Source organism: Brachionichthys hirsutus, chromosome 20, assembly GCF_040956055.1.
Source record: "Brachionichthys hirsutus isolate HB-005 chromosome 20, CSIRO-AGI_Bhir_v1, whole genome shotgun sequence".
NCBI classification, from domain to species: domain Eukaryota; kingdom Metazoa; phylum Chordata; class Actinopteri; order Lophiiformes; family Brachionichthyidae; genus Brachionichthys; species Brachionichthys hirsutus.
This window is the reverse complement of record NC_090916.1, coordinates 5,328,856-5,343,868: the sequence shown is the minus strand read 5'-3', so window position 1 is coordinate 5,343,868 and position 15,013 is coordinate 5,328,856. Positions and strand designations below refer to the sequence as shown.

The following is a 15,013-nucleotide window of genomic DNA, read 5'->3' as shown; positions in this document are numbered from 1 at the left end:
TACTGAAGCACAAACAACAGTAAAACCCATGAGGACGTTCAAATTAATTAGAATTGCTAAATCTTCTAATAGTCAGCGATGGAAGCCTTGGAAAAGGTTTTAGTCCTCATTTGGTCAATATATCCTTGAATCGAATGACAAGCATGAAAAGAGATATTTGGTGTGGAAAAAACCTCGAAATTTTATGTTCCTTTCATCCACAAGACTATATTGCGTGTATGAATATCAAATCACATATACACACAACAAAATGTGGCATGAATAATTATGAATGTAAGTCAATCAGCGCCTCTCAGTGGGATCACACTTTTACATTTCTAATCGTGCACAAATTGCCAACATTTGCATAATTACAAATTTGCAAAGATGCAAACCTAAAGAAATCCATTTATGGGTCAAGACAAGCTGCAACAATGGTATGTCAACATATTTCTGTGACAACGAACAGCTGATTACCCAACTAATGAATGCCTTTTTCGAGATCTGCCAGGCTCTGTAAATGCAGGGGCAGTGGAGATCAATAAAGTGTGTTAATTTGAGGGGCACGCATACACACACAAACGCCGCTGAAAGGGAAGGCGATCAAACAAATGCCTTTGTGAGTCTCTCAGAGGAGCCCCAGCTGGGCACTCACACAACAGGGGTTAATGGATGTGCTGCAGCGCGTTGAAATACGCTGATAAGAACAACAGAGCTGAATCGGTTTTCTGCTCAGCTTCACTCAAAAAATGCAATTAAAAAATAAATAAATGCATGTGAAAGGGCAGGACTCAGTACTAGTACACGGGCCTTCCGTTTCAAAATAAAAATGTGCAGGTCTTGGTTTGGGAGCAGGGTAAAGGAAGCACATATTTGTCAAACTTGAACATCCATCCTTCAACAAAGGAGGAGGTCTTCGCCACCGGCTGACCTCTATATGCAATGCGGGTTCGGGTTCCCTCCCCAGGAAGCTCAAATCTCATTTGGATGACTGTGGGGAGTAAATGACTCAATCATCACACCCAATGGACGGCCAGGTGACCGCATCCTCCTGGTGGTCGGAGTCTGCAGCTCAAAGGTGTAACCTGTAGAGTTAACAGCATCAACGACTCCCACTAGGTTAAATCTAGAACTCTCCAAAGCACAAACAAGTTTACGAGGTATCAGGCAAACACGATTTAAAAAAAAAAGAACAACAACAAACAACCTCAACGCAGCAGAGGTAACAAATAGAGAGAGACAGTGAGACGGCTAGAAGGACAAAGAGCGAGAGAGAGAGAGGCAATGCACTCCAGCAGAGGTTGATTCTTACCATTCTGCTGCCATGTTTGTTTACTTTCTCTCTGGTGTGAACATCTATGCATGGCTGCAGCCATCACATCTACACATGTCACCCCACTGCACAAGAACGCACACACACACACACACGCACACACACACATTCTTCAGCCCCCCTGCTCTCAAACTTAGACTCTCACAATACAGCCCTTCAAGCCACAACTTAACCTAGTTCTTTGCACAAATCCAGCTCATAAGGTCTGAGGCACAAACAATACACAACATCCCCGTTTTCAAACTAAACGTGTTCGCTCAGAACCGCTGCGCCCAAACTGAACCGTGTTCTCCAAATTCTGAACAGGTTTTATTCATTTTGGCTTTAGATTAGAGATTTGAGGGCATTTATTGCAGGTTTCCTGCAGTCAAACATTCTTGTTTAACATCTCTATTTGTCACCAAGATGTGCTTATGTGTATTTTTAATATTTGTCGCTGCGTATGAGCAGTGCACTTTATTGTATTTGCCAACAGTGAAGCTGGTGCTGATAGTCCAGATATCTTACAGGCAAACATTTAATAATCTGTTGGTGAAGTGCTTAATCAAGAGCAGTATTCTTTCGGTAATAACCAGCAGTGCAAACAATGATAGCCTCTCTCTCTCTCCCTCTCTCTCAGACTCTATTGCGTAACCACTGACGCACTCGTGATCCGTGAAAAAGTGAGAATCAGTTTTGCTCGGTTGATCCCATAGGTCAGCGAGGGGGGGATGGGGGGGGGGGGTAGATGGGATAGCGAGAGAGAGAGAGAAAGAGAGTGAACAATGCCAGAATAGAGCAAAGAGAAAATGGAGGGAAGGATAACCGATTGCCAGGTTGGATCTGGGAGTTGGTGTCAGAGATGTGTGCAGCAGCTGAAGCTGCTTTCTGAGACTCTGCCCTGTTGGCTGGGAGAAGCAGAGATGCAGGAAATAGCACAGAGGGAAAAAAGACAAGGCCGAACTGATCATGACATGACAGAGAATAATAGAACCAAAACCAAAATAACGGAGAGGAGCATGAAGTTGGAGAAAAAGATGTGAAATGAATGCAAAAATCCACATACTATTTATATAAAATAAAAGGAGAATGTGTTAGTAAATACATTGGAGGATAAGAGACAATCAGCAGAACTATACGTCCTTCAGATTCTTGTAAGAAGTGAATACAATTTTGCTTTATTCAGCGTTTCACCAAAATCAGAATTAGTTCTTGATTTCCCTTTCACTTCTGAACAACTGCAGACCTTGGTTGGGATTTAAACAGCAAACTGCCAATAACGTTTTCTGTGGGTTATTTGTGTGCATATTCAGTGTAACTTGAATGCAAAGACATATACATATATTTACATACACTTTATTTGAGCAGTCTGAGAATAATGAAATACATGAACTCTATAGTTCAGTGGTAGGATTCTGAGAGCTAATGCTAGTGCGGTAGTGTGTATGCTACCAAGAATTACTGAGAGCAAACACTAGCCCGAAGTACTCATGTCACAATCAGAATTCCTTCAGAAACAATCATGTGCAAGAGAAAGGTCTCGGTCAAACACAATTACGACTCGTATTTTTTCTCAATACTTAAGTAGCAGCCGGTCAGTGTTGGAATCAATTTGACCAATGCCCTCAATCTTTTGCACCTTTGCAATCCGCCTCGGATGTTCTGGTGCAGTTTCAGACTGATTAATGAGGAGTGGCAAAGTTTAACTCAGTTCCAGGGTGAGCGTCTGGCCGTTAATAGCCGGCATATCAACAGCATGACCAGCATGCGCCAAGGCCGATAAATGCCAGCTGGTGCTCTGAGACCAACATCTGAAGGATGAGAGGAAAACCCATTTCCATTCTATTTCTGATACAGCATGGATAATAACTACCCCCTAACTCTAATGACATATAGTAGTGTGCCTGTCTTAGGCAATACAGGGGCAGGGAAGGGAAAATTCCCAATTTCGCAACATGCACTAAAGGGTCAGAAGGGTAAGAGCGAAGCAGCAAATACTGGAAGCAACAAATCTTTGCAGCAGCAGTTTGCTTGATTCAGTTATGTAGAAAAAATCTTTACAACTTGCAGTCTAGAGGGCAGTCCCAAAAGCATTTCCATGGGCAGCAACATTCAAATTTTTTAATGAAAGTAATATATTTTGGCCGACTTTTGAGAATTCTATTGTAAAAATTGAGACCAGAACAGAAGCAAAGGCTTTAATGTACCTTAAAAGCCATTGAAACCTAAACAAGGACCTTTCCATTTTGATCTATGCCTCTGTTGTGCCTCATTCATTTGTTATTTTCTTAACATAATCATGATCCCAATTTTGTACAATCTCAGCTAAAAATATGGTACTCAAACCTTTAAAATGTCATATTTTGTCTTGTTAAAAACAAGGTAAACAATAACAAGAATAAGAGAATGTCAACACAGAAAGATTCACACATTCGTTTGGGATGTGCTTTAAGTGTCTAGTTTTATCTGTTCATGAATAATGTTCATTATTCTTATGGGACTGGGGAGTCGCCTATGAGACTAGGACCTATTATTATCAAAGGGATTTTTTTGTATTTTTAGACCATTGCCTGAAACCTTTTCCTGAAAGCTGTAAACTGCACAGAAGTAACTGTCTCCGGTTTGAAAAAAAATCCAGCTACTATATTAAAGCGGTGAAGGTGATGGACAGAAAGCTGGCAGAATGTGGACAGGCGGTGAGCACCAGTGCGATACCCTCATCATGAGACTCAGTGTGTTGCAAGGCTCAGCTCTTTGAACCAGTGAAACACAATAAAAAGTAGGGAGGAGGTAGAGGGAGGAAGTGAGAAAGTCTAACCAGGAAACTGAGGCCGACAGAGATGAATAGGCGAGAGAGAAGGAGGTGGGGGGGGGGGGCAGAACACATATAACAGAGAGAAGGAGGCAGTGCGAGAGAAACAGAGAGGGTGTGACAAAGGCGAAAAGCTAATTCTTGTGAACTTATTGGCAAGACTTTGAGGGGATAATTTTGGAGAGTGACTCCAGAAGCAGAGAATAAATTCTCAATTCTAAACCTCCCTGTGGGGGATTAGACTCAGACAGAACTCCTCCCACCGTCCCTCCCTCCCTATCTTGCTGCTCACTAAAGTGGGCAGTGCCAATTTCGGTCCAAAGCAACTAGAGCGGCACTTTTTCCTCCGTCCACCCCTGGGGGTCCAAACCGCTTCATTGCAGAATAGGACTCCATTGTGTATTATCTGCAGGAAGGAGGCGTGAGTACACTTATAGGAAACAACCCATGCAACAACCAGCTTATTCTCTCTTCCATTTGTGTGCGTGAAGTCATCTAGCATGTTTTATGTCGTTGGCAGAAATCCATTAGGTACCTGCAGCATGTGGTATAGAGTCTGGCCGAAGAAGATGATTCACTGATCACGAACCGATGAGAGATCAGAGAGAAAATATTGTCACAAGTAAACGAGTGCAAAATAGACCTACATGATCAGGAGGAACTGACAAGCAATTAAAATATAACATGCCCTTAATGTTCAGAGATAAAGACTACACAAAAAATACAACCTGGAAGTTGGCAGAGGACTGACTGGCGTCACGGAGCAGAACAGGAATAATCAAAGTAGCACAGCAAAGAGGAGGCATGAAAGACAAATGCATAAACCTGATTGAACAGGTAAGCAGTAATTTAAACAGTCTGGAGTTGGGAAGGTGGGTCACAGGTGTGTCTGCCCCGCTCTGCCAATCCGTCCCCTGCCACGCCCACTGCCAAGAGAGGAAAACAAAAATGAATGTAAGGAAACACAAGGACATATCAAGTCATTGCAAGTAAAAATTGTGAAAACACAAGATGGCTCAACCGAAGTCTGAAAATAGAGGTGCTGCATGTCCCTGGTGGAGTCCAGTACCCTGTCCATCAGCAGGACGAGGAGCATCGTGTCAATAACTGGAGCAGCTATTTGGAGCAGAGTTTCTGGCGCTCTGCCATGGCTTGTAAAAAAGTTTACTTTGCTCTCTAACTTCTACATCGTGCTGCATGTCTGAGCCAAGAACAAGTTGATCTTTGCAGAATTTAAGGGACTAACTTTCTCTATAGATTTGTACATACGGGGTCAGAGGTAACATGGTGCTGCTAATTTCTCATGGGAAATGTGTGACCTCTCAATGGTGATGCGCTCCCCAGGCTTTATCCACTACATCTCCAGCACTGTCTGTTTTTAGCTTCCTCTTACGCCTTCTCCTCCTCCTCCTCCTCCTCTCCAACTCTCCCTAGTTACTTCTCCTGGGTCTCCACCGCCTCCCAATGCGCTCTGACCACTGTTTCACTTACAGCACACACACACACATCTCTATAATATATACAAGCCCAGATTTTAGCACGTCATGTTCCAAGACTTTCGCTCTAAAATACCTATTACGTTATGAAACTGCAATTTTGCCTTAATTGTATGTCGAATCATCTCCTTTTATAGCTCTAGTAATTCTAAAGTAATGTTGGATTAAGTGGGGCTAAATTCTAAACTATAACTCACTCATTTTCCTAACAAAATTATTCCTTCCCAGTGCCACAGGAGGGTGGACTCTATCCAGGGATCACTGTAGGGGTAAGATCCAATCATTCCCCATATGATGTCCATATGATTTGCATGTCCGTCGACAGTTAGGGAGAACTATAACAGTGAGAAGAATCGCCAATGGTGCTATGCTTCATTCTAAAAAATATATCTTTCTTCATTTATTATATGCAACATTGGCAACAACTGAATATCCTGTTTGCCCAAATATAATATGAAACTTTTTAAATATATGGCTAACCTTGCTTTCTACTAGCATCACTTCCAACATACAAATTGACTTTCATACAAATTGACTTTCAACGGAAACAAGACCGCAAGGGCTTTTTTGAAATGCTCCTCTTAGACAGGATGTTTGACTGTATTTGTACTGTAATACATGCTACTGTGTGGCTGTACGTGTACTCTCACATTATATCTAATAAATATATTCATCATCATCACGACCTTCAGCCAGTTGTGAGAATGCAGGTTATATTAAAATAAAAGCATATACCACAAACAAATCCAAATGCAAACACACAAGTAGAACACCCTTCGTGCAGAAGGCGCCATTATTTAAGCATTACATTAGCAACGTGCTATAGCATCACGTTTAATGGTTTCATTAGACCTCATTTGAAACAGGTTTTTCCTCTTAATACTTATTAGGTCCAACAATAATGCCATAAAATAAAAACGCTATCACTTTATATCCATGTCATCTGCATGGATCATCAACTGGATTCAAGGTTTCCATAGTTAACCAGAGACATGCAACGTTCACCTCAGTTTCTGAACATCCAATGATATAACAAGCTATCACATGAATATTTAAAATACACTCACTTAATTAAGTCACGTGGAAACATTAAAGCGCTAATGATAGCCTTCCAATAAAACCAGCAGCTAAAAATAGCTAAAGCATATCATCCGTCAGTCACTGTGTCCATCTCGCAAAAAGGGGAATACACACACACACATATACACAGTATATAGAACATGCATGGCCTTACACACACCACAGTGTATCGTGTTGATCGATATAGGAATAATGAGATAATTCTCATTGCACCACAAGTGCCACTAACATGACCTCAGACACAGAACTCCAGTCACATCTAGTTAAGCATTTAAACATATAAATGTATGTATGCTGAATAATCCATCACAGAGCGGCATCATTTTGAATATAACTGTTATTAGCACAAAATCAATCCATATTTCTTCCCATTTTCACTCGTCTGCCCTCAATCATTTGCCTTTCGTGCGGCACCAAATCTCATTACTCATTAACTGCAAAGGATCAAGTACCTTGATTTTTTGCTTTTCTCTCCTAAATCCACAGACGAGCATATGCGTGTATCTAACGAACACACACACAGCTCATGAAGCACAGATAACAGTACAGTAGGGAAGAAATTGAATGCTGTACCTTTGTTTCTACCTACAGTTTTTGCAGAGGAGAAAGGATCCGAGGAGATAAAAGAGGGAAGAGTGTCATCCCACACGGAGCGCCAGAGAAAGACAGCAAAAAGTGATGAGAAGTTATTGTTAGTCTGCAGATAGCCAGTACACTGCTGCACAAAATGCTGACAATCATGCAAATCATAATGAAATGGGAGCAGCACACATGTAAGAAGCAACCAAGTTGAAGTTTTAGCATTTTTTTTCTTAGTATTTGGATGAGTTGCATCATTGCACTGAATCTTAAAGGCAGAAATACATTTCTGATCACAGATTATACAATCAATAAAACCAGGGTTGAATCGGAAGGGGAGGAAGTTGCAGTTACCACATGGAAAAGACTTTATAACACCACCATATTGGTCACATTGTCATATTTGTAGATTTATAAAGGCAACAATGATCCCACATTAGGTACGCTTTCTGTTTAGTTTCAGAAGCAGCACATTGTGCTTTTATTGTTCATGGTAAGTGTGATCTAAAAATTGCAATTAAGAATTCCAATGCAAAACATTAAATGCTATAATGCGACATCCACCCACCATCCCCACAGTTGATTTGCATATGATACTTGTAAGAAACACTAGCCTGTTTCCACTAACCATGACACTGATTGTTCCTTATTGTCCTTCTCCTTGCACTAAGCCGTCTCCTCTAATCCCAGTTATTTTCTTATCCACCCATCTGATGCCGCACTTTTAATACCTCCTCCTCCCTCCCACTCCAACCCAGATGCTGCAGAGGTCGAGTGGATACGCGTGAAGTGTGTCACTGCATGTTAGCTGCAGAGCTGCGAATGGTACACAATTATGTAATACACAGAAACCTGGGTGAAACAAGGGTGAGGTGACACAGAAGCATAGAGAGCGAGGCGAAGGTGAGATAAGGAACATGCCACACTGCCATGAATCCTACCACCATCCTTCTAGACACACACACACAAAAACACAACCCCCCCCCCCCCCCCCCCCCCACTTCTCTGCAGCAAAATGGGAACACTGCAACACGTAAATGCACCCAGACAGGTAGGGAAGGCAGGCATGCAACTTAAATGTATGCCTAACAACCAAGCCAGGCGGTAAAGAAAGAAATCTTTACAAAGAAGAGAGTACCTTGTTCTGCCTTCAGGTGTGCGAGGCCTTGAGGAGAGAAATCAAACAGAAGAAGGCAGGAAGAGAATTTGAGAACAGCACACCAATACTTGATCTGTATTGTACATTATACATGATTTGAATGAGGGCAAATCATGGCCGTCATGCAAAAAAGCAAAGCTTCCCCAATGCATTTGAAAGCTTTCTGTCGAAACAGACAAGTAACTGCCAAAGAGAGGTGCACAAATAGGCTTGCAAATATTAAGTCTCTCTGTTCAGTTGTTCACTGAGCAACTGGAACTTGACTACTGTTATATATATATTTTTTTTAATCAACAATTAAAATAGAATGCTTAAAGATTTTTATTTTACAGAAGTACACCATTTAGATAAAAGGTCCTTCTTGTGACTCACCTGGTTGTCTCTGGACTGCTGAGGGGTCATGACAGGAAAGAGAGAGAAAGCAAAGACAAATCCCGCATTAACAACACGCTGAAGCTGCTTTTGCATGTGCTCTTAACATGCAAAACGTAACACACACGCCTAAGCATGATGTCTCCATGTAAGGAGCAAGAATCTGCTCCTTGACATGCCAGATCTAAAGAAGAACCCCAGTATTACCTGTGGAGAGAAACACATGGCATTTCATCTGTCCCGTGTATTCAGGGAATCAGATCAGTGTTACACCTTTGCAAGCAACTCTTTCACATTTAGAATATTGTCACAGTAATATATAATATTCTGCACCTTGTATCACACAGAGAGCCTCACACACGGCAGAAGAAACATGAATCCGTGGGGATTCACGGTGATGTGAGGATTGTGGATGCTAGGATGCTCTTTTTCAGACCAACTATCTTTCTCCTCCACCTCAACTTCTGCCACTTTAATCCACACCCGCCCATCTTTGGCTTTACCTCTGACCCAAATTCAACTACACCCCTTGTTGTTTCTCAGGGGAACGCTCACCGTGAATTTTCTGCAATCGCCAGCACAATGCGACAAAAACAGCCACACATTAGTCTGTGTGTCTCTCGGCAAACGTCCTCATCAGGATCTCACCCATGGATGATGTCGCGTGGGTATCAGACATGTCAGTCTGATTTAGGGCACATGCAAGATCACTGAAATGGATTCAGTCTCTACCATGTCTGTCTGCTTGGTGCTACTTGCAGCCTGAAAAGGCTATTGAGAGAGTTCTCAAAGCCCCTCAAAAGCACCAAGGACAGAAACACAAAAGCAACATGGAGCAAATGTGAACTGAGACAGACTGCGCCAGTTCTCAGAGAATATAATTGATATCCGATTCAGCGCTTTGCCTTGATCTCTGCTCACAGAGGCCTGGGCTGTTTCCCACCACTGGATATAACCAGGGAGATTTGTGCTGTATCTTTGTCTCTGAATAGAATTAAGTCATTTTACAAATCTCAGCAAAGGACGTAAAATTTGTTTGTGAGGAGTCGCAGTGAGTAAAATACAGCCGAAGGAGCCGGTGGAGCTTCTTTTTTTTTTACCCCAGTCTGTCTTTAGGGAGTCCAAAATGGCTGCTGCTTCTCCTCCCACACAAGAAGGATGACATTGGTGGAGGAAAGGGAAGGACGAAGTAGCCAATCGGGCGGGGGGGGGGGGGTGTTGGCCAGCTGATGGACAGCAGCACAGCACAGTGGGGGGGCTTAAGACCCATGAAAATATTAGCTTGAATGAACAAGGACGCGTTTTTTTTTTATCTCTGACTGTGGAAATGCTGATGCTCAATAAGTGTGCATATGCCCTGTGTGTGTGTCTGAGTGTTAAACGCTCAGTTTCCCATGTAGATAAAGCCTTTTCTCTTGATGTGACAGTACCCAGAACAAGCCAATGTGCGGTGACGGACACGTGGTCTGAGTGTAATCCTGTGCTCTAGTTTTTTTTCCAGCAGATTCACTATACTCAAAAACATAATTTTAAGCTCGGGCACTAGATATAAATGCCCTCTGCACTGGAATCAGGCAGGTCCCTGCAACATTTTTTTCCTCTGCTTTTTTCCCCCCCTGACCTACTTTTTATAGTAAGATTATTGTAACTGTCATTTTTTTTCATGTCTGTTTATTAATCCCCAAAGCTAAGCCTGAAGGCGCCATTTTAGCACTTGCTTAACAGTTTGCATGTCCTTGCCTTCAATTTCCAGCTTTCAATCAAACCAGTGCATTTTGTTTTTTCAAGGCAAAAGGGTGCCTTAAACCATTCATTCCAAATGCAGGATGTGGTTTGCAGCGGTGTGTGGGGGAAATCATTTTACATATTCATTAAACAGTCCATTGTAGCTCTTAATAACCTTGACCTTATGCATATCTCATTGCAGCTGCGTGGAAAACCCTGAGGTATTCAAGAGACTTCATCATGTCAAGCCCATTCATTTAATTAAGCCTAACGAGGGCCAATATCAAGATCATTACAATAAAATATATTGATTTTTGCATAGCCTGGAATGACCTTTATCTCAAGTCGGGAAAAGACATGGTAAAATATTTTAAATTTCACGACAAAGGCACCTGCCTGTCTGAGTCGACACGTGTGGAAAGCAAATGATGGTTGGTGTTTAACTTCAGCTTCCTGCCCTGACACAGTTAGCCCCACTGGTGCATCCTGATCCACAGAGAAGAGGCCGAACACGTGCCGCATCGGACCATCTGTTTGTGGCGCTAAGCTCCTAGCCATGCTGGATGGTTCGGAGAAGAGCTGCAGGAAATGCACACCAAACAGTGTGTGGCGATATGGGTGCATATTCACAAGTGTCACAGACAGGCTGCACCCTATACTTCTCTATTTTCACATTTGTCTTTGCACATGTTAATTCTGCCCACTCTTAGCAGTTTTCCTCTAAGCCAGTGGGCTAAGAGGCTACCATTAGGAATACAGCTGGCAAAATGCTTCCGAGGCCCAGTCGGCTCAGTCAGCCAGCCATCTGGCCGTTTTAACGAAGAGCTCCGGGGGGCTTGTTGCTCCATGTCTACGTGCCCATGTGTACATGTTAGCAGTTAAAGCCATGTGTCTGGGAGCTAGCACCATGCAGCTCCATATTTCAAAGTATAACTTTGACAGAAGGATTTCACTTCAGCCTCATCAACAGGGCGCCGAAAAAGACGGGTGTGATGAGCGAGTGTTCACGTCCAAAGCCATCCGAAAGGGGGCAAAGCCTGGCTTGCTTGAATGACCCCTGAAAAAGATGAGGTGCTCGAGGGTCACTTGAAGTGTGAAGACACTTGTAGATATATATATAAAAGATCTGTGGCCATTTGGCAGGAGACAGTTTAAACTGACAGCGGTGTTTGTGCAAGCATTTTCCAAGCAAATGAGCCATTTCTGTCCTCATTATCCTCCTAATTATGGCTCCCTGTCTCTGTGGCATAATGAACAATCAGTTAATGGGAAGGCGTAAAAAGGCAGCAGTCAGATCAGCTGGGGAGCTAACATGACTACCCTTTCAGCTCGGCTTTCTCATTGCTTCAAAACAGAAGTAGACAAAGAAAAGGTTGGCTGAGAGAGGCTGATGGAGAGGAAGGGAGCAGGAGTCAGGGCTTTATTCCCCCCCCCCCCTCGCCCACCCACAGCTAACCTCCTCATATAAATTTGGGTACAACTCGCCTGTGGTGAATTCAGTCATCACCCTTGCTGTGCCCCAGGGCTGAGATGTGACCGTCTGTGTCCCCGACCAAGCTGTCTGACAGAATCGTGGGCACACTTTTAAAATTGCGGTAGTCTTAACACGACTCCCTCTATCAGCTCTCGGACCAACAGGGCTCATCCTCCCCCTCCCCCATTGGCTCTTCCTCGGAGGTAACGTACAAATGGACTGAAGCGAAAAGTGGGCAAGTCCAGCCCGTCCGCTTGAATGCTCTGCAACCAGTACATCGCGTGATGTCCTGAGCGACGCCACGGGCTAACGCTGGAGGTTTAAACCCCGGGCGGCTTTGTTCGAGCAGCAAATGGTAGAGCATCATATGCTTTCAAATGCTTATTCTAAATCCAGGCTGCAGTGGCAACATATTACTACATCTTCACTGTACTAGACACAGTTTAAAATAGCACGTCCGTCACGTTCAGTGAGCATTCCCCTGATTTCTTTTACAAAATGGAGTCATCCCCAAAGCACATCGGTGTGATTTCGACTGGCGGGAAGTGGGTCAGCAGTGGAGGAGATTTGACATGGGTCTGTTCACACAAGATCATCAGGTACAGTCAGCACATTATCAGAAAAGAGATAGGAAAAAAGGAAATTCTCTGTATTGATGTTATTCTTGACACCAGCTGGGATGGCTCTTAAGGCTGTGGTAAGTTTAAAAAGACACATGTTTGCACTCAAACGGAAGCAGCAGCAGAACATAAAAGTGGTTCAAGGAAAAAATATATCTTTGTATTTCCTCGAGAAGTAAGGGAGGACCAGTGGAGAACTGTGTCCGGCTTGATATGATCATCTTAAAATAATAACTGAGTACGCCCACATCCTAAAAGGTGTGGCAATGAAATAGGGAGAAGAAGAATAGAGAGGACAATAATGTCAAAGTGCTGCATCTCATTACACTCCACCGAAAATAGAGATGCCCTTGGCACAGAAGCAGAGGAAAAACAGATAAGGCTGTTTTATTTAGTCCAAACAATGTACCTTCAGGTCCCTGCACCACCAAGCAAATGCTGAATCCAATCCAATGGAGAAAAGAGAACCGAGCATTGTCATTTTAGTCATGTCAGCTAATACCAAATCCAATGCTTCCTTATCAAAAGAAATAACTTTGAAGGAAGCGGAACCGCTGAGCACATCACGTCCAATTTAACTCCCGCGTGAAAAAGAAGCTGTAATATTAACAAACCACTAAAAATATATTGTGATTCTGTCAGTTTAAAGCCAAACAACATGAGCTGTTCCAACCGAGTCTATGCAAAACAATGAGAAACTGTAGACCTGCAGGCTGAAGGCAAACCTCCTGGTTGGTTCATTTTGAAGGAGTCCCTCTGAATTCTGGACAAAGATGTTAATCAGTATTCAGCACTTGGCACAAAAAGCTCTGAGCACTCTTACCTTCTGTACAGTATCGACCTACATATCCCGTTTTGGAGCAGTCACAGTAGGCTTCTCCGTCCGCCAGCGAGCAGATTCCGCCATTCTCACAAGGATTCTCTGTGCAAAGGCCCATCATCTCTAGGCGAACTTTCTGGCTATTGATGAGTGTAGGCTGCCTCTTTCTCCCGTAACTGAGGTCCGTGATAATCCCTTTGAATGGCGGCAGCTCGCGGACAGAGGGCAGAGTGAGGGCAGATGTGCGGATGTCCCCCGGGAGTCCCCCGAGGAAGAGGTCGCTGACTATCTTCATGAACTGTCGCTGGGGTCGCACCTCCTCCATATTGGTCTGGCCGTCCACGGCCAAGCCAGTCCGCAGATTGTGCCTGTTGACGGCGGCAAAGTGCCAGCGGCTGTCGTTGACCGTCTTGTCAGAGGTGATGGTGGTCTCGGCGCAGTCGATGCTGATGCGAAGCTGCAGCTTGCCCGATGACATGGTAAGAAGAAGAAAGTCGCAATAGCCGCCGTCGTCAAAGTAGAGGAGCAGGCCTTCTGATTTGGAAGTCTTGAACTGAAATGTCAGGTCGCTTCGGGAGCTGGCGTCCCAGCGCTGGTAACGAGCCCACTGACCTTCAGAGCCAGTAAACTCCATGCCTACGCTCAGGCCCAGAACGGTGCTGAGCAGCAGGAGGGCATGTCCAGGTAGGTTGTTGGGCTTCATTGTCGAGGGCAAAAAAAAAAAAAAAAAAAAGACGCACCAGTGGAGGGTTAGAGTGGGAGATATATCCTCAACGCGACGATGGCATCTGATTATGGCTGCGCTCCAGGATTTATCTGCTGAACGTTATAGTGCAGAGATAATTTTACAGGCGAGCAGAGAACGCAATATCCGTTAAATGTTTATTCTAAGGCAGCTCTAATGGCCTAAATGGATGGAATCAAATCTTCTCAGCCAACGGCAAAACAGAGATAAAGATGTAGCGAGAAATATCCAATTTCCACACCGCGTGGATGAGTGGAAGTGTTCAGATGAAGGTGACGCTCAGCGCTTTGTCAGTGATTCAGTGCTACTTTTTGGGATTTCTCTTTGAGGCGACTTCCTGGATTGAAGCACATGAACTTCATTGTTGGTTCACTCTTGCGGCCCATGGTTTGATCTTGAGCTTCAGAGACACTTTTGTCGGAGCTGCAGAAAATAAAAAAAGCAGATCACTTTAAACAAAAAATCCTCTTCAGAGGTTCCATCTGCAAATAGAATAAGTGATGGATGACACTGCTAATGAATGCAGAAATTTGTAAGAACATTGTCTCTGAATAAATGTATCAGTTTCGAATACATAAAACATGTTCCGTTTTTTAACTGACAATCTATGAGACATAAGCAATTATATTATGGGTTAGCTATTTGAAAGAGTTTTAAAGTGTTAGAATTAAAAAATAATAATAAATCAAGCATATTGCAGTTGCTTTTTGGATGCGGAATAAAGATCCACTGAGGTGAGCCAGAACATGTGTTAAGCCTCAAACGTTAGCCTGCTATCTGGAAGGGCCTGCAGGGATCCTTATAAATATGACTAATTATCCGAAGCCACTCTCAAACACA

General features: G+C 43.3%; 1 protein-coding gene across 1 annotated transcript in view; it reads right to left on the bottom strand.

Moving 5' to 3' along the window:
• Positions 1–14,131, bottom strand: part of nrxn3b (neurexin 3b) — a 209,012-nt gene extending 194,881 nt beyond the window's left edge. The window contains exons 1-4 of the mRNA XM_068753834.1: positions 13,432–14,131; positions 8,790–8,807; positions 8,397–8,423; positions 7,253–7,264 (exon numbers count right to left, since the gene is read on the bottom strand). Coding sequence (XP_068609935.1) covers positions 7,253–7,264; positions 8,397–8,423; positions 8,790–8,807; positions 13,432–14,131 — 757 coding nt within the window. The remainder of the gene's footprint in view (positions 1–7,252; positions 7,265–8,396; positions 8,424–8,789; positions 8,808–13,431) is intronic.
• Between the last annotated feature and the right edge of the window lie 882 nt (positions 14,132–15,013).